The 25,872-nt window shown below is 30.6% G+C and overlaps 1 protein-coding gene across 3 annotated transcripts in view; it reads right to left on the reverse strand.

The window, feature by feature from the left end:
- Positions 1-25,872, reverse strand: part of LOC141526590 (uncharacterized) — an 88,377-nt gene that overhangs the window by 37,420 nt on the left and 25,085 nt on the right. Inside the window, exon 1 of one of the 3 annotated variants that reach the window (XM_074241802.1) lies at positions 21,174-21,689. The exons of the other annotated variants lie outside the window; for them this stretch is intronic. Coding sequence (XP_074097903.1) covers positions 21,174-21,212 — 39 coding nt within the window. The 5' untranslated portion in view covers positions 21,213-21,689. Of the gene's footprint in view, positions 1-21,173; positions 21,690-25,872 lie in introns of those variants that run through there. 3 annotated transcript variants of the gene reach the window in all.

The following is a 25,872-nucleotide window of genomic DNA, read 5'->3' on the forward strand; positions in this document are numbered from 1 at the left end:
GCCTGCTGCACTCACTAACCGCCTTGTTGTGTGGAGTGGTGCAGCAGTAATGGATGGCGCTCAGGCTGGGCCCTCGGAGAGTCGGACTCCGGGGAAAACCCCCCTGAGCAATTAATAACAAATAATAATAATAATAATAATAATAATAATAATAATAATAATAATAATAATAATAATTATTATTATTATTATTATTATTATTATTATTATAGTTGAGAGGAGTAAAGCATAAAGGCCATACCAGGTATATTTACACTGGGGGATCGGAGGATCGGGAGTGAAGGATAAAGCGATATTAAAACCGCGTGGCATCCAACCAAGTACAAGGGAATGAGGGCCAACTAGCAGGAGAGAAAACCGGACGAGCCTTGTAATGTCTTCCTGGCTTCGTCAAACTTGATACGATAACGTTCAACGTTCACCTTCTTCAGTGGCTAACGTCCTTCCTTATTTCAATTTTTCTTACCATCTTTATTTTCGCTTCTTCAGACCTTCAAGTACTAGTTTTACCTTTGTATTTATAGTCGACTTTGTCTAAAGGTTACATGACAATATAACGTTTTTGTTAAAAGTCCCTTAATAGAAAAAAAAAAAAAAAAAAAAAAATTAACCCAATTAAAGAATTTAAAAAATTAAAAAAATTTTAATTGTCTTTAATCAAGATGAAAATTTTTTATTAATTTAAATAAATTAAAGTTGGTTTAAAAATCAGTGTGCTCATCCAGAATAACTTAATGAGAACCTTTAGATAAAGTTGAATATAAAGGGCCAATTTTCGGTGAGAATTTATTTATTTTTTTGGTCTTTCTCGGTACCGGCAATAAAAACTATAATAATGAATGAAACTCGCGTGGCAGAGCATAATCTCCGTAATCTCCGCCTCTCCCAGTCTCAACGGACATACCTTTTGAATAAGATAATTATTATATGTTAAAACGGCAGGTGACTGCCTAAAATCTTGTTCAATCTTACCACCGAGAATCGTGATCATCGATATATATATATATTTTATAAATTCTTTTCATTAATAAAAAATAAAAAAATTTTTTAAAAATATTAAAGTTGGTATTCGTGCCCAAAAAACCCGGTCCAAGATCCATAGATTAATATTTTATTTTTGTTATTTTGAATATGAAATGAAAAGATAAAAAAGATATTTTAAAATTAGAGGTAGAATTTTGTTCATGTTTATATTTTTTTTATTAAAAGATAAATTATGCGTGTGTACAAAGTAGAGAAGGAGGTGGAGGAAAGTAATAATTATCCGTAGCATGTATAGGTACACACCAATAAATCATCTGCTGCGATAACGCAGAAGACCAATTATTTCCAAGCTCGCGTCCCTAATTGCGTGCAACCAAAGTCCTGTAATTTATTGGCTCTGGAGCCTCAACGGCTCTTATCTACTCCCATATCTTCTTTACTAGTAAATAGTTGTTTATTTAATTATTTTTTTATATAAAATATAAAAAAATTGAAAAAAAATTTTAACCATTCACTATTATTGATATTAATATTTAAATTTATACATTCTAAATTAATTAAATTTTAAAGTTTAAAATATATATTTCAATTAAATTAACGAGTTGATTATTTTGTTGGTGAGAAAATGATGAAAAATAATAATAGTTGTATATATTGAAATTAATGAGAAGAGTGTATTTCTGTTATATCTGTTATGTTGTACGTTATGCGGATGTTGTCTGTTGGTACAAATGGATAATGTCACGACGTTATTTACGCTTTTTGAATATTATATTTTCAGGCAGGTCAGTTATAATTCATAATTCATAATTCATAATTTATAATAATGGATTGCCAAAACAAGAATAACTCTCATTAATATGGATTTAAACTCTGTAATTTATGTATTAATATATAAAATAAATAAATTCAACTATATATATATATATATATATATATATATATATATATATATATATATATATATATATATATATATATATATATATATATATATATATATATATATATATATATATATGTATATATATATATAGCTCTTTACCGTAAGATGGACGGTGGTGTTTATTACTCGATAGGCCTTATTAGGTGACTGAATAGTAATTTCGGACAGTATCTTGGATAGCTTAACTGGTAAAGCCTTTGGCGCGTAACCAAACGATCCGGGTTCGATTCCCGGTCTGGGCTGTCCGAATTACTTTTTCAGTTACCGAAAATTCCTACTGAGTAAAGGTCCTCCCCTTCCCCCTTTATCCTTTATTTCTCCCAGTTCCCAAAAATTTGTCTTTAATGACAAATTTAGCTATTATATATGGCTAAATAATATATATATGTACATATCTCTCTGTTTGACTGTCTATATTGTTTGAATATACACAACCGGTAATATGTTCACTGATTCTAATTTTAAATTTAATGTACGTGATAATTACATTATCGTGTTTGCGAACAACATTTAAATTACTACCGATTTACCTTGTTACGATTTCAAAAAATATTCATTTAATAATCGATTAATAATTTTAAACAAAAATATATTAACGTGTAACATTATTATTTTATTATTGTTAACAATATTCCAGACAAGTATTTGTCTATAAAATATGATATTTTTAAAAAATCTATTATATTATCTAGATTGATATTGAATCTGATATGTCTCAAGCCGTGTCACCGGCACTGGTTACGCATCGTTTACCAACTGTCAACCTCCTTTAAACTTGTCATTGGTTCTATCAAAATTTATATATTCTATATTAATATTTAATAAAGAGACAAAAAAATCAACTATATGCGCCTGCGATTGATTCATTGATCTCTGATGATGTATATACGTGTCTGTGTCTGTGTTAAATGTTCCTGGCATAATCAACATAAAGGGACCCCTCCTATTCAATGTTCGCCCTTCAATTTGATCGTGTAAACACACATACCGATCAATGTTTTAATATTATCGATTATTCCGATTAATTGACTGTTATATTGATCATATGGTTTGACCAAATTATAAAAATAATTTATTAATTATGATAGTAAAATAGAGTCATTTATTAAATAAAAATTATATTGAGGTGACGATAAAATGTAAATTTAAGAATTAACTAAACTAAAAATAGGCATATTAGAGTAAATAGGTATTTATTTAATTCAAGTTTAGTCGCATGCGCGGACCGACAAAATAATGTGTAAACAAAAAATGGTCTAATAGAATTATTTGAGCAGCACACATACATTTATATTTTTATACCAAGTTTCAGACAGTGTGTGTTGACTTCGACCCTGGTGGTAACAAGGGCTGCTGTAGGGCGCGTCCCATCGCAACTGCCTCCACCAGCTGTCGCTGGGCGTCGTTCGGATACTTAACGTCTCCCCTTATTTTTATCCACAAACACACACGGCTGTCCTGCTTCCATGTGTGTGTATTTGTGTAGAATAAAAATAAAGGAAGGAAAAAAAAAAAATTACCCCTCAAATCCATTCCTCACGTGCCCAACGTCGCTGAAAAATTATCGACCGGATACACGACATCGCGTACTACAAACGCACTTCAACAAAACTAATGTCAGCGAACAAGTGGGCGAACTATCTTGTAATATATAGATATAAATTGAAGAATGAGGTGACGGGAATTGCCCGATGGCAAGGCCGGAAGCCAACAGAAAAGCCAGATGCAAAAAATTAAACGCCGTACAAATGTCCTCTGAGATAAAGATAAAGATAAACCAACCAACCAACCAACAGGTTCAAATTTTGGTCAACACTCTAATAAATATTTTTATTTTTTTTAAATAAATTAAAACAGAAAGGTAATTTATTTAAGTCGTCTGAACCTTTTTCTCCACGCTTGGTGTCTGTCTATTAACCTTCTGGATTTTACCAAGTCATTATCCTTTTCATCTTTATATAATGTTTTTTTTTTTTTTTTTTTTTTTTTTTTTTTTTTTTTAACTATTTCGTCTAGCTGGCTCTTTTAAAAATTTTCGAGGCATAACAATTGAATTACAACGCTTGCCCTTATAAAGCCCACCATATTATCCATTTTTTTTTTTTTTTATTATTATTTTCTTTGAAAACTTGCCGCCTGGGGTATAAACTCAACTAAATACAACAATAAATGTAATTATTATCAAAAATAAATCGATTTATAATATAATTAGCCAGATAATAACAAAGAGAGGGTGTAAATTGTAGTGTCGTGTACTATTATCAGGGATAATCAGTCTTTTGCCCCAACAAATCGTTATATACGTCGTATACCGATTATGATATACACGTACACATGAACACCCACACACACCTTGATTGTATACACTGCTCTAGCGTTAAATAGGAATGTACCAAAGGTTAACAATAAATTTGACACTCACGATCACCTGACGGGTTACACGTATTAGCGAATATGCGGATAGGGGTTTGATGGAACAATGTGACGCTCCCGAAGGGAGTGTTTCTCCCGAACGCCCCCTTACCCCCTTTCCAGCTCAACTACACTATAATCATACATATACGGACATATGGAGGTCTAGATATATTCCGTAATTACCCTCTACATTCTATATATTCTATATATTATCAATACTCTCAATAAGCGCGTAGTTGTCCAACATACATCAGTCTGCTGGCGATTGGAGGGATTTATTCACCCCATATCGTGTCCCAAATGACACGTTACATTATTTATTGTTTTTTTTTTTTTTTTTTTTTTTTTTTTTTTTTTTTTTTTTTTTTTTTTTGTTTATTTTTGAAAGGGAAGGGTGGGTTTGTTGTAGGTATTTAATTTTTTTTTTTTTTTTTTTTTTTTTTTCAGTAATTTGTAAAGACCGGAATTTCGTGCACAAAGAATCTCAGATCTTGGATCTCGGCATCCGGTGCATGCTTTTCAATTCATTTTGTCTAAATTCGACATCGAGTGTATTATAAAACTATACATGTTGAAAGATTCGAATGTGAAAAGAGCAACGGACCGGAAACCGAAATTTCCGTGTCTCTTTGTCGAGTTTGTACTCGTGTTTCCTTGTACCGATCCTCATGATTCTTTTGTACTCGATGATGACAAGGAGATAGGTGAAAGAAAAAGGAGGTTTCTTTCCCCGATAAAAAATCAAAATAATGCCTCAGGTGGATTTGTCATAAAATAAAAAAAAAAAAAACACCAATATTGTGGTTTAACAATCTGACTTTTAATACCGAGGCTGTAAAGAATGAATAAATAAATAAATGGGTAATATGTAAATAGGGAGAATTGAAATTAAAATTTGATTGGGAGGAGTAAAACCCGTTTACCTGCCCGGTTGAACAATCTAATGAAAGGATTGAGCTAGTAGTAAGATTATACACGGGGAGCATACAATGACTTGTCAAGGGAAAGGGGAGGTGTCACGCGCTCGATAAACTACCCCTTTACCTTTTCCTTTTCCTTGTTGGCATTCCTGCAGACAATAACAATTACCCCGACGAAATAATTGAAATGTTTCAGTAGGTTGATTAAAAGGCATTTCCATTTCCCATCGTCCCATCTTCCCATCTTCCCATCTTTCCATCTTTCCATCACCGTTTCGGCATTTCATCACAAGATTTATCTACTGGGGAAACTCCCATCAGATTCATCACCGCCGACCGATACGACTCTAAAGGATTTATTTTTTGTCGGTGGATAAAAAACTAAGAAAAATTACCAAATTTCCTATTGGTGATACCCTAAAATGCATAAATTACAATCTTTGAGAATTTTTTTTTTTTTATGTTTTAGGTTGTTCTCTTTTCTTCTCTTTTCGGTATAACCTATCTTGCTCAGTCATCATCCCGAATGAAGGCAAACGGGGCGTGGCGCAGTCAACCGACGTGATAAATTACCTAAGAAAATTGCCTGACGACTACAACGACTACAACGACTACTACGAAGACTACTACGTCGAAAACTACGACCAGTTTAGTACTGAAACTAGATGAGCCACAGAAAGATGTGACTAAAATGTTGAGAAAATAACTAATGGCTCAACTCAGTCATTGACAAATCCCTCTCAACATTTAATTAATTATTATTAATATATTTATAAAAGATTAATTTTTTTTTTTATAATAACATTTGTGAGTATACAATAAATTAAAAAAAAAAATAAAATCTTAACGGATCAGAGGTTTTTTTAGATTACAAAGCAAGACAAAATGGTTGAAACGGTTAAAGTGCAAGGGAGTAAAAATAAGACCAAGAGCCTTAAGAAATGAAACAAAAGAGTTGTGAATCTTTGATGAAGGTTAGGTGGTTAGTATTATTTCTTTTCTCTGTATGTGTGTGAGTGTGTGTGTCTACGATTACCAACAAACTCTTATGAAGGCTGCTTATCGGGCAGCTTTCCTGGCATGGTGGCGGCAACTTCACTTGGAATCCACAGTAAAGACGGGTATAAGAACAAAATAAAAAGAAAGAACGAAAAGCAAAAGCAAACGGGAAGAAAAAAAAAAAAAAAAACGGTCTGAAAGGAGTTAAACCAGAGAAAAAGAAAGGAAGCGAAAAAAATGGAGGAAAAAAAAGGTTTTTATCTCGGCCGCACGACGCGACCGCCATTGGCACGTCTGTGGCCTCTGGGAGGTTTTGCAAGAAAATAGATTGCCGATAGGCACCACCAGCTACTCTTCTCTTCTCTCTGTATGTGTGTAGACTACTTTGAACACTTCTACTCGTTGCTGTAGCTCTAGCTGGTATACTTGAAGGAGTTTTAGTTATATAGTAGTTGGTATTGCACTATCCAATAGACACACTACATGTATAACATATAGCGTATACCATATAACGTTTCTGATGGTGAATCCAACCTGAACCCACAGATCGTTAATTACACACTCTATAGGTCTCGAGACCATTCAAGAGATTCTCAAAATCACTTTTCAACGTCACATATATACTATATACTTAGCTATGTTTTCTTCATTTTATCAATAATTTACAGTTGACTCTGCTTTAAATTACATGACGCCTTCGTTAAAATTTCTTTCGTACCTTCTAAACGTATTGAGCAACTTTTAACAGAGTAAACTGTTAATTATTAAACTCCGATGTATCTATCAATTGACCTATATAGTTGTTTAATTCGGAGCGATGAAAAACAGAAGCGTATAGTATATTTGAATTAGAAAGAGGAGATGAGGATTAAGATGAAATTTTAATTATAAAATTTATATGTAAATTTATAACGAATGTTTTAAAAATTAAAAAAAAAAAAAAGTGTCGGTTTTTTTAGAGGGTGTAATAATTGTTGTCATGAATACCCGTGTGTATTTTAATAAAAATAAAAACAGGGTATAGAGGGAATATAACAAACAAAGGACTTGGTAGAGAAGTAGAGGAGTAGAGGATGAATTTTGATATTTAACTAACTCGTCCCCTTTCGGACGTTATTTTATCCCTGGGAGTAGAGAGATTCCCCAGTCTATCCTCTTTTTCATTCCCTCGTGGACCATAGTTGACCAGCATGTATAAGCCGATTACCTTCGGCTTTTCCAATTTCTACGTGCAACGTGATTCCCAACTTTGTTCCGAATTAACGCGTTGAAACGCGGCACTTTATACGTATATACCTATATACCTATATACTGTACAACCGAGAGTACGGGTTTGAAATCTAAACTCATTCTATGTATATATAACGGTAGAAACATTGACAATTTCTCTGTATTTAATACCCTCTTCGTGATGTATATATTTTAATAGAGTGATTAAAACAGATACACGCTATCAATTTCATTTTACTCGTTTTTTTTTTTTTTTTTATTATTAATTTATAATTTACCGATAAACATCCGGCAGGATATACAGAGACCAAGTGTCGAAAGTTTCCCAGCTGAAGAGTCTTTGTAGGATCACGGTAAAAAAATTTACGAACGTACAGAGTACGGAGTGGATTTTAAAAAGTTAATTGACCTAAAAACTGGGAAAAGTTGTTAGCAGAAATATGGCAAAATCTCTAGGCCATAAGTTTTTAACGGCGATTGTTGATGCATTAACCAGAAATTCAGAGATTTAAAAGCTTAACAATAAAAAATTAATGTAAAAGTAAAACAAAAAAAAAATAATAAATTCAAGTTGTTTACGATCGAGTTGTTATTTATTGTATTACGGGATATCGACATTTGATTGGGCGATACTCAGTTCCGTAAAAAGTATTCAGTCAACTGATGAATTCAAAAGGTACAAGAGGTAGAAAAGAGGTAGAAGAGGTACAGAAGGTATATCATCATCGATAGAAGTGCAATTCAGCAGGAACCGCATTTCAATTCATTTCAAGGACTTCCGAAATATCCAACGTTTGCACTTTATCCTGCTGTTTGACTGGTTACACGTGATTCGTTAAACCCGACTTGAAGTTGTACACTCAACTATTATACGTTATATATGTATATGAGAGAATGGGGGGGATCCGTTGGTTTTCATGCTTCAGTTTGCGTGCTTATACATACTTTCAGGTTGATATATGACTCCATGTTAAAATGCTAAAAAAAAACCATTTTGTTGTAATCCTGATGGTTTTATAAAAATGATAAATTTCGCGTGATACACACACACACACACACACACACACACACACACACACACACACACACACACACACACACACACACACACACACACACACACACACACACACACACACACACACACACACACACACACACACACAAGAAGTCTCTTGGTCCGACTTTAATTAATTAAACTTTTTATTTTTAACATAAATGAATAAAAGGCACATGGAATATATATATATATATATATATATATATATATATATATATATATATATATATATATATATATATATATATATATATTCAGATTTAAACAAAAAAAATTAAAGTTTGCCTTTTGGAGCGTTGATACCTTTAGCCCTTTGCCGATTGGCCAACCGTGGTTCGTTAACTCGAGGCTTGATCTAAGGGTGAGTGTTTCGTTCATTTACGGACATCTTTCTCGCCCCTTACTCTACTCTTTGATTTCCCGCGGCATTCGACTCACGCAGTGTGCATAAAAAAAACTAAATCTCCGTTAAGATCTCACTAAAGGAAAAACGTCCAACGATAAGAGTAATTTAGCTTAAAGCACTTATATAATTTTTTTTATCAGCTTTAAAGTTGATTGTACCGTTAAATTTTTAAGTAAAACATTTTTTCTGACCCTTAAAAATTGTAATCGTTTTTTACTCAAAATGTGTGAATATTTTAGAAAAAAAAAAGAAAAGAATGTTTTTTGTAGATATTAATCTCGATAAGTTTTATTAAAAGTGAAGAAAAAGTGTCACGATCTGCATTGGAAGTTTGACGGTAGTAACACGGAAACGTGTTTGGAACACGTACAAGAGTTGTTCGGAAGTACCACCAGCAACCAGCACTTGCATTTAAATTCCCTGGATATATCTTGAGCCAAATGGTTACGTAAATGGTTGAACTGTGCTGACGGACACTTATATACCTTAATAATACTTTTTTTACTAAAAAGTACAATAAAGATTTTAATAAACGGAATAAATCTAAATAAATAATTATTGTTTTATAAATTTATTACCAATTCATGATTATTTAATCAGTAATATTTCATAGCGTTTCCCACACGTTAATTTATAAGCAAATAAATTTAAACTAATAGATATATGCGCAGTGTTTGTCGTACTAGAGAACAGCGTTTGCATAAATTTACTCTCTTAAACGTTGCTCTCACGTATCAACCTACTATATACCAATGTACAACCATCTACTTTCTCTCTACTAGCTACGCGTTTTATGTTAATAACACAAATATCTATATTCACGTTTATTTTATGAATACATTAATACCATTAATTATAATTATTATTATCGATTATTTTTTTAATCAAATAAACAGATAGATTTTTTATAAATAATATTGATAGGAAGCTCATATCACATGAACGAGATTTTTAAGGTATATATATATATACTCGAGTACTTAAAAGTTGGCTCGGGGCTATGACCTCGTTCAATCTTCTGCAATAATTCATCTTTCGTATGCATATCGATAGCAATGTACATATAAAACGATATCAGTATGTAAGTAATATTCAAAGCAAAAAAAAATAAGAATTTCAAAAGCGATAAGTCTTTGATTATTATAATATTTTATAATTTTATTTAAATTTAAAATAAACGTTTCGGTAATGAATTATTGGGAAAAAAAAAAAAAAAAATCCAGTACAGACAGTTGTTATACTTCTGTCATTTCAATATTTATTAATGAAAATTTTAAAATAATGAATATGGATTAAAATATTATAGAGACGGTACGACTGCAATATCTATAATCTATACGAATAATCTATAAAGACGGAAAATATATTTAAGGGATGGTTCCCATTCGGAATGTTAAATATAAATTGAAATTAAAATTTAAAATTTTAATTCATTCGATAATCCAGCCCTCGCGTTGACACACAGGAGATTAATATTAACACAAGATTAACATTGATCTCGAGTGGAGGAAGAAAAGATTGCCACTTTCGATAATTAATTTGAGTGCCAGCCAGATATTTTTCTTGGAGTAAACTAGTGTAACTATTTTTACCCGAAACAAAAAGGTCATGGTGGTTTATATTTTATTGTAAAAAGGTAAGAAGGAAATTTTTAACTTTTAGTGTTTGTAATTCTCTCTTTGCCCTTATTGCATAAAAAAAGCTCTAAGAACTCTGGTGGTAAAGTTAGACGCTGGGTTCTCGGTTCTGGGCTCTGGGGATCGATCTTTCTTGCGGTTAAAACTCTAGTTATACCGATACTTTTAAAGCCTAAACTGGTACACAGTTTTTTTTATTTTTTAATCAACTGATACGTAGTCCAGACCACGATATCATATAGATATATATTTAAGTATGGCCTTACATTATTATTCTCAACTATCTCTCCTGAATTTTTATACTGTATTACACCTTTTTCCTTCTTTCAGCTACCACTGAGCCAAAGTTAACTTGTTTTCATTTTACCATTTAATGCCGACTCTCGGTATTGCATCGATTTTAAGATACACCAGACGTTAAGTACGTGCTTTCATAAAATTTAACTCCAGGTTATATTTCAAGTAAGTGGGAAAGGGTAACTTTTTAAATTTTTCGGTTCCTTGAGCCAGATTATAACTCTACTCGATCGACACGTTTCATTGCTAGATTTTTTTTTTTTTTCCCAAGTGGCCCATTTTAGAGAAAAAAATTAAAAAAAAAAAAAAAAAAAAAAAAAAGTAAAAATAATTGAGCAGCAGAAAACAAAAGAAAATAAAAAAAAAGATAAAACAAGAAATTCATTTCTAGTGTAGTAGTAGCGGCAGGCACGACATTTTTGTTATGCCAACAGTACGGCCACTCGTTTAATTTTTTAGATTGCGATGCTTGCGCTGAAAAGTTTACGAGTGCCACCGGGATAAAAGAATACTAGAATACTCGAGTAGAAAAAATATAGAGACCTAATTTGAGCCCTTTTATTTTTCACAATCATTTGTATTTCTCCAGGACATTTCTCTAGAAGAGACGTATTGTTAAACTTTTGAAAAAATAATAAAAGTAATAAAAATAATCCCCTGTTGTTTAGATAAAAAATGAATAGACTACAACTACCCAGTGGAGTTTTTTTATTTTATTTTTTAGAGATAGAAAATGAGAAAAGAGCTGGGTCACTGACAGTAAAAATAAACAACCACAATGTATGATTTAAATTTAAAAGTGGTTACAAATGACACGCACTCCATTAGAGCTCGTTATGATTTTTCTTCTCTACTACTATAGTAGTACATTTGTCGAGTTGAGAACATCAGAACATCCGAACATCAGAAGCGGAAACCGAAATGAAATTGCCGGAGGTCATTTAGAGAGGGTGGAATATAATAGTGTGGGTTAATACACAAGAGATGGAACCTGGAATGCCCAAAGAATATAGAATGTGAGTATGTGAATATGTGAGAGAATAATATCAGTAAAGAGAGATGGAAAACAGTAAAACAGTAAAACAGTTAACCGTGTAGTTATATATATATATATATATATATATATATATATATATATATATATATATATATATATATATACACAAGTTAGTGTGGCTACGTCTAAACTCAGCTACCACCCACGGATAGTTTATCAAAAGATTAGAGTGCCCCAAGGTTCGCTCTGTAATTACTGGCTCTACTTCCCTCAGTTTCCTTTTTCTCTCCTGCTCCTCACTCTTATACTCTCACGGATGCGTAACGATGTATTCAAATTTATTACGAGTTTTCCTTTGCCACGCGATCTCGCGTTTCAACTTCAACTAACATATATCTCATAACTCATAACATATAACATATACATTTATCCCTTTTTTTTAACAATTTCCTCATATTTTTTTGTATAATAAATCCTCTTTGGGTGGATTAATTATCGATATATGTTTATTCAAAAACTAAAAGCCTAAAGTTTTCTCAGAGATGGCCAGTTATTATCCAATTGGTGAAAGTAGTTTAGGTATATAAAAGAAATTAAATCCAGAGTACCGGCAGCACAATTGTAAACCAATTTATTGTTAAGTGTGAGAGAAAGAGAAAGGGGGAAAGGGAGGAAAGGGAGGAAAAGCAAAAGCCCTTAAACTCAGTGAATGTGCAATTCAACCCTGGCTCCCTGTGCACACTGACACGTAAATTGCTGTTATATGTGTTATAAGGGGATATATATAGATAGATAGATAGATAGATAGATAGAATGATGACTACACCCACCCCAAGAGACATTTCACCAGGAACACAATAAGGTCCGAGGCACTCCAGCTCGTTAATAATGGGACGGGGCAATGTCGAGAGTACTGTATATACTATATATATATATATATATATATATATATATATATATATATATATATATATATATATATAATAGTGGGCATTGATCGGGAGCACATGGGGAGGAAACAATGAACAAGAATGCATTACACACTCGCGAGCTCGACCCCGAACAAACATAAATCGGCATTGCGATATACTCGCCTGCTCGCCTGCCTCTTCTTCCAATTCTCACTCTTTTGTTCTCGGATACTCGGACACATACTCTATATATTATCTATTACTATTACTATATAGTTTACTATTCTCACACAGACCGCAAAGTTATTTACATTTTTTTAAAAATAATAATCTAAATTTTAATATCAACATATTTTATTCGCGACTTTTATACCAACTGCTAATCCGGTGATACTTTTTTATTTTCGCTATCAAAAGTTCCCAAGAGTAAGTACCGAGGTATTGAAAGGGTAATGTCGGATAAAAAGGGATTAAGTGCTCATTTTTTTTAGCTACCGTCTTACGATGGTTACTTTTTTTTTTTTTTTTTTTTTTTTTTTTCCCCAACTTTAATCCATCTAAACCATTAATGTTTGTTATTAAAAGTTTAATTATTTTAAAAGGCTCTTTTAATGTATATACATTATTTATTATTTAGCTTTTAATATTCTATGATATACTCGGATCAATTTCATAGATTTTCCTAATAATTACTTCAAATAATACGCTTCGGCATAATTCAAACAGACTGCAATATTAATGCTCATTTAACGAGGAATTTAATAATCAAGGTATTTTCAATATTTTATTATACTTTTTTTGTGATAACTACACTATAAATAAATCGATAGAATTAAAAAAAATTATTTAAAGACTACTTGAGAGTTTATAACTAGAACAATTAATTATAATAATGAAAATAAATTAATGAATGGAATTATGTAGAGAGAGAAAAAAAAAAAAAAAAAACGAGCTGAGCAGATTTACCGTGTTGGAAAAACGGGTATTAATAAAATTTCATTTTTCAGACAACGAAATTGAGATTTATAGAGTCTTTCCTATCAAATATGACGTTAAATCCCGTGGGATCCTGAATTACGGTCTATGCACGAGGTTCCAGGTTCGAGTCCATGGCATGTTATGTATAGACTGAGCATACAATTCCTCTCTCTTTCTCGCTATTCGTTGTGTTAAATCTCTTGTGCAAAGTTATATTTCGTCAGCTTATATATTCCCGTCTTTTTCCAGTAATTAAATTTCCCATTGATCAATATTAATTAAATGAAAATTAAACAACAAATATTTAATCGATTATCAACTATTGATGGTATCAAAATTTTTTAAATTATAGCTACAACCGGTGTAAAAACTAATCAACAATAAATAAATTTTAAGTTTTAGTTTTAAGATGAAATATTTATTAGAGGAAGATTAAACATTTAACGGGGAAAAAATTAAAAATAATCGGGTACCTTAGTAAATTTTTTATCGTGCAAACCCAGGGATTAACGATGCTTACATCCGGGCACCGACTCGCTATGAACAAAGAACAGAATTAATGACCCGAGACTCAGAAACCTAGGAGGGCGTCGTCGCGAAGTAGATGAAGAGATAAAAGAGGATGAGAAACGGTGGTAGACTACTATACGACCCCGACAACTACGACGACATATCCAAAGAGTAGTAGTTACACTATTACTATTTATATATATATATATATATATATATATATATATATATATATATATATATATATATATATATATATATATATATATATATATATTTTAGAGGTCTTGTACCGGTGTTTACATTGCACGGGAATCATTACGACAAGAGTTCATCAGTTGTTTCTCTCTCGAAAATAAACTCTAGGGTTATTAGCGCTGACAACTTTTATTTTTTAAATGAAAATTTTTAAAATTCATCCTCGTTGTCAAATTAAATGTTTTTTTAATAAATTTCATAAATTAAAAAGTAAAAATACTAAAATATTTGAGTATAAAATTAAATCGTTGAATATTCAATTTAATTAAAGATAAAATTTAATTAACTTTCGTTAATGGATTTTAAATTCAAATTAAACAAAATATTTTAGATTTTATGTGATTAAGAATAAATTTATATTTTATTCATGGATGAAAATAATATTATTATTATTATTATTATTATTATTATTTTTTTTTTTATAAAATCATACTACCCAAAATTTATCGATACATTTGAATACACAATTATCGTTAAATTATACAAATGACTTACGGGTAAAGCATTCCTATTTTGAATACAACATATTTTTATTCAAACTTTTTTTTTTTACAACGAATGAAATATTTAAACATCAGTTATCAATAACTAGAACAAAAATTGAGAATTATAAATAAAAATCAACGATTGCCGATTTTTATTTATTGAACACCTTTACAAAAGTGTATTACTTTTTAAAATCATGCATATTTGTTCAGAAAACATAAAAATTTAATGAAAACGTTTCTATTTGGTGTACTGGTGATGATGGAAAAAAAAAAAAAAATATTTTATACCCGAGGTATTTTACTGTAATCTCATTAATCATAAAACAATGACACATTATCGTCAGAAAGTGATAAGCTCGTATACGGAGAAAAAAATTGTTAGAAAATGGAATTACTCAATCACATTTATCTCTGTGTTTTTTTTTTTTTTTTTGTTAATTATTAATTTACAAATCTGATGATTTTGTGTAAATTTTTTTTTTTTTAAATGAATTAAATTAAAAGTTTAATTTATTTTCTCGGTTAATTAATGGTTTTCTTATAATAAACATAACAATACCCGGGTACACAATGCTCCAGTTCTTGATAAGACTAATGAGATTTACAGGAGAATGAAGTGAACTTGAATTCAAGCAATTTAAACAAAATTATCTCAATAAAAGTAAAAAAAAAAAAATTTTCCATAACTACAACCGAAGTGGTAAGACCGGTTTTGGCGTGTAGAATTCGCTCGGCGGGTAGCACGCATTGTAAACTTGGAAAAAAAAAAAAAAAAGTGAAAAGAAGAAGATGGTTATAAAAGTTGGGAAACGCGACAGTTAACTTTATTCTCTTTTATATGTTTTGTATCCTCTCTACTTTTATACTTCAATACATTCTCCTCTTCCGGTCGTTCAAGGTGCAATTGGGGGGCACTCTATCGATGATCATATTTTAAACAAAATATTATAAATTCCATTTTTCGTGAATTTTTCTCTTGATGATTACAGGGATTTATTTATAGCTAATGGTAGCGAAGCTTTTAAAATGACTTAATAACGATAATGCAAAATTTTAATTAAATTATTAGATAACAGACTTAAAAAATGATAAAAAGTGATGGTATTATAAAAGATAAAATATGTATCGATAATTAGTAAACGAGTAAAAATTAGTCTTTCACACAGTGATAAAGATAAATATATAGTGATGGAGTGAGAGTATGAGAATATGAGAAATGAAAAGGAGAATGGAGGAAGATATTAAAGAATAGCTAGAAAAGAAAGTTTGATGAAAAGAAATAAGAAATAGTGGAGTAAGTAAGCAGTACAAAGTATTTAGGGGTAGAGGTTCTACCCTTACCTCTTGCAGATTCTAGAAAAAGGAGAAAAGCTTGTAAGAAGTAGGTCAACCGAACAAGTAGAAGAAGTAAAAAGAGGAGAAACACCACCACGACTAAGATGACTAAGACGACTATCATCAGGTGATCTGTATCACTCTCATGCTACCTAATTTCCGCTACTTCACCTTCTTGTTCACCTCCACCCTCTTAAACTCTTTACCTGGCCCCATTTTTTTTTTTTTATTATAACTTATTCATATTTTCAGTGAGATTACAGACTCTATACAAACTACCTACGTGAATAGTATATACTACATATACGACATACGGCATACAGTATAATAATAAGAATAATAAATGACAACAAGAGAAACAAAGTCAGTCACATAACACATAACACGTAATACCCCGAGTGAAGCGAGTTAGGAGCCTCGTTACCTCCATTCGGCTGTTAAATCTGCTGGGAATAATCACGTACAGACTCCTCCTCATGCATTAATCACACGCTAATTAACACCAGCTATTATTAATAATTTTTTTTTTTTTTTTTAAATAACTCAACAAATGACATTTACCTTTTTTATTTAAAATCCCAATCATTTGAATTATTTAATTACTAAAGCCTTTCAATCTGTCATTATTTTAAGGTAGTACTACCGGTTTTAGAATTGACGTTCAGAATTTAATGAAATTTGGCAAATTGGTACTTTATAATATCATAACTAAGCAGTAAAATTTTTGGAAGCCTGGCGAGTCTTGAAAAAAAGATATTAATATTTACATATTTTTGCTTTTACCATTGATCCTTATGGAAAATCACAGACTTTATTTTATTTCACAAAACTGGACGTTAAGATTCTAATAAAAATTAAGACAACGAGAGAAAATAACATCTAGAACATATTTTATAACAATCAGTATGGTTTCCGAGCATATGAGAATATTTATTAATAAAAACCATTCAAAATTTATCTCTGTCTCTCTTTCTTCAACGTGATTTAGTATAGGGAAATCTACTACGTTAATCAAATAAGGTTAGGCTTTGGGATTTGACTTTTGTGGTAACGGTAGTACTACCTTAAATGTCATCTGTTCCATCTGTTCTATGTTATTTTATCGATTTCATAAAATTTTAATCACACCACAGTATTTTTTTAAATAATTAACCAATAATTTAGTTTTTAAATTGGCTGATGGGTGTGTGTATTATTAAATAAAAATATTCTTGGTAATTAATCAAGACAAAGACTTTGATAAAAGTTTGTATATAAATTTCCGAGTTATCGCGAGAGCTATTTATCAAGTTACAATACAAATAAAAGAGCACTTGGTTAAATTAATACGAATAGAATAGTAGAATAGTAGAATAGTAGAATAGTAGAGTATAAAAACAGATTGCCAGATTTAATATATCAGATTATTCGATCAGAATTGTATTTACAGTTAATAAATTTGTTTAAATTAATTAGGTGTTGGGTGATAATAAGAATAAATGGAAGGACCATTTATATTTTGGATTTTCGATTCTACATCATCCAGACAAATATATATCGGCTATGTAAATGGATCCTAGTATAGTAGCTTCTATTCGATCTATCTCAAATAATAATGTACGTTTTGCCCGAGTCAAAATTAAAAACATATTTTGAGCCTCCACAACCTACCGGAGGAGTTATAGATTGAAATTATGGTTTTAGATTTTTTCGACTACGATGACGCGTATATCAGAACCATAATTTCAGCCTACAAGTGGTATTTTTGTCCGCTTTTACCAAAGTTAGGCTGAAATTACGGTTTTAGAACCATAAATTGAGCCTACTGAGCCTACATCTCTACCGTACAAAAGATTCTTATTTGTTAATATAATGTAGACGAGGAGAAAGAAAGGAAAGAGGAATGGATTCAGATAAAAATGGCTGCCGTTAGAGGCATGCTATGTCCAGCTCATATGCCATTTGATAAAAAATGATAAAAGAAGGATTTTGATAGTGTCATATCTATATTTTATTGTTGGTGTACAGCTATCGCAAGTTCAATAACGTGTGATTCTTAATTTCGATCTAACATTTGCTAACTATAGAAAAATTAATTTGAAAATCTGTTCTAACCGAGATTCGAACCTGAAACGCGCGCTTGCCAGATCGATAACTAACCCTTACACCGTACGACCGATGAGCTAATTCACATCTTATCATTGTTATAAACTAAATCTATATGGTGACGATTTTTCTGAAATTTTTTTATCTTTCTCTACCCTATTGAAAACAATTGTCAGAATTTTTTCGAATTTTCTTACCCAACCAAAAAAAAGTTGAGTTATTTTAAAAAAATATGTTTTTTTTTTTTTTTGGGTAAATAACCATAACTTTTTTGAAAATTGGCTTACTGGGATGTTTTGTTTTTTTGAAAATATTTGTTTTAAAATGTACTTTCGAGAAAAAAATGAAAATAATAATGTGGATTCATATTCAACGTTTTTATTTTTTTTTTAACTTTTGGGAGAAAACAAAAATTTCGGGATGATTGCCATTTTTGATTTTCGATTTTCTTTTTTCTTTTTTTTAATAAAATACTTTAGTATTTTCTCCGAATCTCCTGAAATTTTCAGTGGCATTTTTTTTCTTTCTATTTTTTTTTTTTAGAAATGAAAAAAAAAAAATTTTTTTTAAATGTTTATTTCTCCTTGAAAATGTTTCAGCAGATTGAGAAAACTTCAAAATCCGAGAAAAAAAATAAAAACAAAAATTAAATATAATAATCATTCAAGAGATTTAATTATTTTTTCAATAAAGTCAGATCAAAAATCAAAAAAATCATGGAATTTTTTTTTTTTTGTATTTTTTTTTCCAAAACTACATGCAAAAACAAAACAATTAAATTGTTGTTCGATCCATTTTGGAGCAATGCATGAACTCTCAAAAATTTTGAGGCAATTAATTTCAAACAAAATTTGATTGAATTTATTTTCATTTACACAGCTAAAAACATTTTTGTTAAATGATTTATAAACAGTAGACTTGTGAATGGAATATGATTTTATTTTTTACACGTTTAAGTAATTTACATATCCTAAATTCAGGATAATTTGAGTATTCTCTCACAATTAGATAATAGTTTTCGAAAAAAAAATACAAGAAAATAATCCAATCTTATCGATGATTGTCATTTTGAAAGTTTTTTCTCGGATTTTGAAGTTTTCTAAATCTGCTGAAAAATTTTCAAAGTGGCATAACGAAAAACAAACATTGGAGGAAAAAAAATTTTTTTTTCATTTGTAAAACAGAAAATATAGAGAATAAAAAATGCCACTGAAAATTTCAAGAAATTCGCGGAAAATACTGGTTTAAAAAAAAAATAAATAAATCGATAATCAAAAATGAGCATCATCCTCAAATTTTCGTTTTCCTTTACAAGTTTAAAAAAAATGTTGAATATGAATTCGAATTATTGTTCTGACTTTTTTTTCTAAAAAGGACATTGTAAAAAAAAATTAAAAAAAAAAAACATCCCAATAAGTCAATTTTCAAAAAAGCTAAAGCTGTTTAACAAAAAAAAAGCTAGTTTTTTTTAAATAACTCGTAATTTTTTTTTTTTTTTTGGTTGGGTAAAAAAATTTGAAAAATCTCTAAAAAGTGTTTTTTGTAGGGTAGAGAAAGATACAAAAATTTCAGAAAAATCGAAAATTGACGGGGTCAAAAGTGGTCGATTTGGCATAAAATGCTCTGCCCCATATATTAACCCGAATATTCTAACGATAAACGTTAGAAAAAATATAAGTTGAGATGTTATTGCTTATTACCGTCCGTATATTTTATGGATGACTGCTAAATTGTTGCAACGTTAATTACAATAGTCATAATTTTTATTTCAACTCTGCACTAAAAAAATTTATTTGCACAGATAAAAGTTAATAGTTTTCTAAGTCCAGTTTTTTACTTAAAAATTTTTTTCTATTATGAAAAAATTCTATGTTGTAAAAAATAAAAAGATGAAATCAACCTACAGACCCCCGATAGAGGCTCTTTAGGCTCAAAATACCGTTTATAACTGTGATTTCGACCTCCACAGCCTATTTTTAGGCCGATGAGGGTAAAAATACAGTTTTAAATTTCAATGCAAACCCAAAAACAGAAGAAAAGAGGCTCATGAGGCTCAAATCACTTTTTTAATTTCGACTCGGGTGATTTGTCTGAATTGGGATTAACGAACCGCACATTGCACATGTGTGGGCAATGTGGCGAGCACGAAAACACCCAACCCATTCTGTTCCATTCAATTTTCATCAATTTTCATCCTATCTCATCCTTCATCCTTCTATCAATCTTGTATCCTATATCCTATCCTCACTTTAAATTACTCTCTCCAGCATATAAACAAATATTATATTATATATATATATATATATATATATATATATATATATATATATATCAGAAAGCAGATAGCTGGATCTGAACATTGTTGACATCAACTGTCAAGCCCTCATTTCAACAAACCGCCAACTGAATCCACTTAATTTATTTTATTTTTTCTTTTAATGTTTATCAGCTGCTCTGAACTTACTAGATATTTCAATAAAATATCATTATTTTCAAAATAATTGATTATGAGAAATCAAAGTCTGATTTTTTTAGATAAACTTTAAATGTCGATACTAGTTAATTAATATTTGTAAGAATAAAAGATTTATAAAACTAAAAATTTCGGTTGAAAAATGATGATACATCAAGTAACTTAAATTAAATTACTCTGAATCATAAAAACAATTGTTTTTAATAACAAAAAAAAAAAAAAAAAAAAAAAAAAAAAAACTTACATGATAAGATGTATCCATTGTAAGCCGAATTTCTTCCATGATAAAAATAAATCCACTTGATTTAATAAAAAAAAAAAAAAAAACTAAACACTTGATATTTACTATTAAAATTTCAAAGGTGTTAATAAAACGAAATACAAAATAAAAGCACAACACAGCACAAATAAATAATTAATGATTATTGGATCATGGTTTAAGATTGATAAGTTGCATTGAGCAATGATTGATCATTAAATAATGATAAGACATGTCTGAATTAGACATTACGAATCCATGAGTGTCTGAGAGCAGAGGATGTACAATTTATTTACTCCCCGACAAAATTTCCGTTTTTGAGGTTATTATTATTATTATTATTATTATTATTATTATTATTATTATTATTATTATTATTACAATGAATAATAAATATTAAACACAACCGCGAGTTTACTTGTCTATTTATTTAGATAAATATGCTCTGTTGAAGGACATATTACACTTTATTTAATGCTTAATAACAAAAATGTGTAAATCCGTTGGCGGTTTAGTGCGCACTGGCGACTACCGTGTTTGGTTAATGGCAGCAGCCAAGCGGCCGGACGGAAAATGACGAAAACACTCGAGGCGCTACGAACTATTACGAACCCGAACAAGTACGATTTAATAGGCGCGAGATATTTATTTCACAAAAACAATTGTTTAGATTTTCTTTTTTAAAAAATCGCGGAAATATTTACATTTAAAATCTGATAAATAATTTAGTTATAAAAATTCAAAGATGTTTGTTTATTTTTATAATGTGAATTTAATCGATTAAAGATAAGAATATTGGTCCTGAAGAATGACAAGTGTAGGTGGACGAAAACCGATACAGATAGGGAACCAATCAGCGGTAATGTGTCTGGCCGATAGATCGCGGAATGGGACGTTTGAGCTTTAAAGAAGGAAACTCGATAACCAAAGTAAAACTCTTTGATCCTCGAAGCTTTCTATTCCCGATAACAATACCAATAAGAAACTTAAACACATTCTTCGCTCGGATTCAACGATTTAGAACAAGTAATCCCTCGCAAACTATAATATATAATATATATTCACTCAGACGTTCTTTTAAAAATCACTTTAGAGCTATTATCATACTCAACTTTAGCTTATTTTATTTTTTATTTTTATTCCACTAAACCGTTTTTTTTTTTTTTTTTTTTTGTTATGGTTTAATGAAAAATGATGGGTGGAAAATCAATTTCAACTTTCAAGGACTATTTTATATTATCACTTGAGACTGTTGTAAATATTGAAAAGCGACAGATTTCTTAAATTATTATAAAAAAAAAAAAAAATACAATAATTAGTCTGTGACTCTGATGAGAAATAATTTTGTTTCAATAGTATATAAAATATAAATTGTAAAAGTGGGAAAGTGATAAAGTATTTAGATTGTTGAAGCGACTGTTATCTGCCGGATTGGACTCAAAATCGGATAGGGTCCGGCAGTCGGAGAAAGCACTCAGTGAGCAACATATTGCTGGCTTTGAAGTTCCTCCTCTTTATTTCTCTATTTTTTGCTCTCTGTTATATATATATATATATATATATATATATATATATATATATATATATATATATATATATATATATATATATATATATATATATATATATATATATATAAATAAATAAATAGAAAAAAGTGTGAGTCGCGCGCGCGTGTGTGTGTATGTGTGTGTGTGTGTGTGTGTGTGTGTGTGTGTGTGTGTGTGTGTGTGTGTGTGTGTGTGTGTGTGTGTGTGTGTGTGTGTGAATCATGTAAGGTCGTACGATCGATCAGTCCTTTTATTGTTACAGTTAAAGCACCGTTTTTCCACGAATACGGTTCCCAACAGAGCACACACCCAGTGAATCGAGTCCTTTTCCTTGTGCACCTAAGTACACAGCAATATACCCCCCCCCCTAGGCGAATAAAATGTCTCAGGAAGCTGCCGAGAAAACACGACCCGGAATCACAAGACCAATCTCAAATAAAACAATGAAATTATTTTGTTTCGTTTGAGCTAAAGTTTACTGACGACTCACTCTGGCACACTAGGTAGACTAGCTATACTACGTATTAGGTATTTCGAGGGATTAAGACCCATAAAATGTTTAGGTAACTCTCTGATTTTACTCCGGATGATGTATTGCTAATCAAGAAGGCCTCTAACAAATAAAATTCCCGAGGATTTTCGGTCGATGACCTGTTTTTTTTTTTTAAATATTTTTTATAAGATAAATATTCAAGGATCATGCCGCACTTGAGGATTATCTCCGTAATGCGTCATAAATATCTTTAAATTATAATTTTTCGGAGGATTATATTAATTTTAGGGTACAAGTGAATGAATTAATAAAAAAAGAACCGGAAAATAAAATTAAATGATGGTTGATTAGATATCTTTTATGGTGGTCACAAAACAAAGTCATTACGGTGATAATCCGGCGATAACAATAAGCACGTTTCGGGGAATAAAAAGATTAAATGTCAATAAAATGATCGTTACCAGAAAATTAGGTGTAATTTGTAATAAAACATTGCAATTAAATCTTTATAGACGTAGTAGATGTTTTGGAATAATAACATTTTTTTTTTTTTTTTTTTTTTTCTAATTTACATTTGTTTTATGAATTACACCAAGATTTTTTGTTTAAAATTTAAAATCTTGTAAAATTATATATAAATATCTTATTATAATTATATAAAAAAAGGTTTAGAAGCATTAAGTAACGTGATGGGTATTTTGAAATGATCTCAAATTAAAGGTTGGTAAATTTTCCCAGAACCCAGACCGTAATTATACACCGCGATTACGGTAAAGTATATTAAAATATAATTATTTTATTATTTATAAAATATAATTAAAATAAAATTATCCATGGAAGAAATAAAAAAGAAAGAAAAAGAGTGAAATAAATAAAAAAAATAAATGGATAGATCAGGAAAGAAACTAGATGGGATGTAGGTTTTCTATCGGGCTCGGAGTTGGAGAAGAAATCAAGTTGGGTTGTTGGATTGTTGGGTTGGGTGGCGGATGTAGACGGTGGAAAAACTCCCGGTTGGTTAACCAGCCGAAAGCTATTCTATCATCCATGCTCTGTTATATGGGGAAGGGGATAGGAGTAACTTTAAGACAGAGAAAGAGAGAAACTGGCAGGTGTCCACGAGGTTGTTGGTCCGGTGGATGGACGCTCACTAGACTGCAAATCGCTACTAGACTTTTCTCTTACTGGTCTTTTGATTCTCGTTGTATTTTCTTCACTATTCCGGTAGTATCGCAAAAAAATTTCAACGATTTATATTATTATCTACCGGCGATAAATTTAAATTTATGGAGAATTAATATAAATGTTTGATGAAATTATTTTGTTTAATGTTAAAAAATTATAATAACAATAATTACAAAAGATAAAGTTACTTTGGTCTCTATCTAAAGTACAATAGGGACAAAGGACAGTAAATCCGGGTCGTACTTTTCCATCTGGAATTCCGGAATGAGGAACGAAAGAGACAGGGAGAGGGTTCCTACCAAGCTGGCTCTGAATGTACACTTGGAAAACCATTACAGGAAAAGTGTTTCGCACTGTTCAATCTCAACGTTTTTATTTTTTTATTTTTTTTATTTTCCTTTTCTTTAAACTCTTGAATACCTCTTCCCTACCCTCACCCTTTCTCTTCGTCAACACACAAAAGGCTTTTAAATATTTGCAAAGACTATAAGCAATATACAATAAAATTTACCAGAGATTATATCGCACTATTTATTTCCTTCTAAACGGTGGTTTCGAGTGAATATCTTTGACATGAATACAGGACGAAAGGTGTGAAACTCGACGCTTACTCTTTACCCACAGACTATCAGATTTCATACCTTTCATCCTGTGCATACGCACGTCATACTCCATTTTTTGCCCTTTCTATTTCTATTTCTATTTCTATTTCTATTTCAATTCCAATTCCAAATCCAACAAATACAACTATGACAGTGCAAATGTATTTGAGGTTTTATTGGTTTAATATTGCCCCCAGCGAGATTTGTGTTTAAACCAAAACTCGGTAACTCGGGAAAAAAAAAAAAAAAAAAAAAAAAAAAAAAACTAATTTTTTTAACATAAACTGCAAATAATGGTTATTTAATGAACTTGAAAAATTGCCGATTAATAAATATAACTGTGATGGATATTTTTGTGATTGAATACGAGAAAATGAACCGTGTAATATAAAATTTAGAGAGTGTGTATTTAAATCTCACGTTTCAACACGAAAATATTGATGCATTATTCGGTTAAAAAAATTTCAATAGATACAATGCCGTGTTGTACCACAAATTTCCGATTCTCCATCAAATATTCCCCAAAAAATAACTACACACATGCTCTTATGCAGACAAACAACCGAATATATATGTCTATTATTATTATTTTTATTATTTTTATTATATATCTTGGGGATATCGGAGGTATTCCTGACGCATGCCCGGGTTTTTGTTCTCTGTACTTACTCCGAGATTTCAATGCATCTGAAAAGTCTACTGAATAGCTACACTCTCTTCTCCCTTATATTCTACTGCTTCTGTATGAGCATATATGTCCGTATAAATATATTTTTGAACATATATGTCCATAAAGACCATTATGCAGAGAGTATACGGCGCCATAGAAACGTGAATAAAATTGCTGCACGATC

This window comes from Cotesia typhae, unplaced genomic scaffold (genome assembly GCF_013202065.1).
Source record: "Cotesia typhae breed Kobodo isofemale line unplaced genomic scaffold, CoteBio_Ctyphae contig_10, whole genome shotgun sequence".
Lineage (NCBI taxonomy): Eukaryota > Metazoa > Arthropoda > Insecta > Hymenoptera > Braconidae > Cotesia > Cotesia typhae.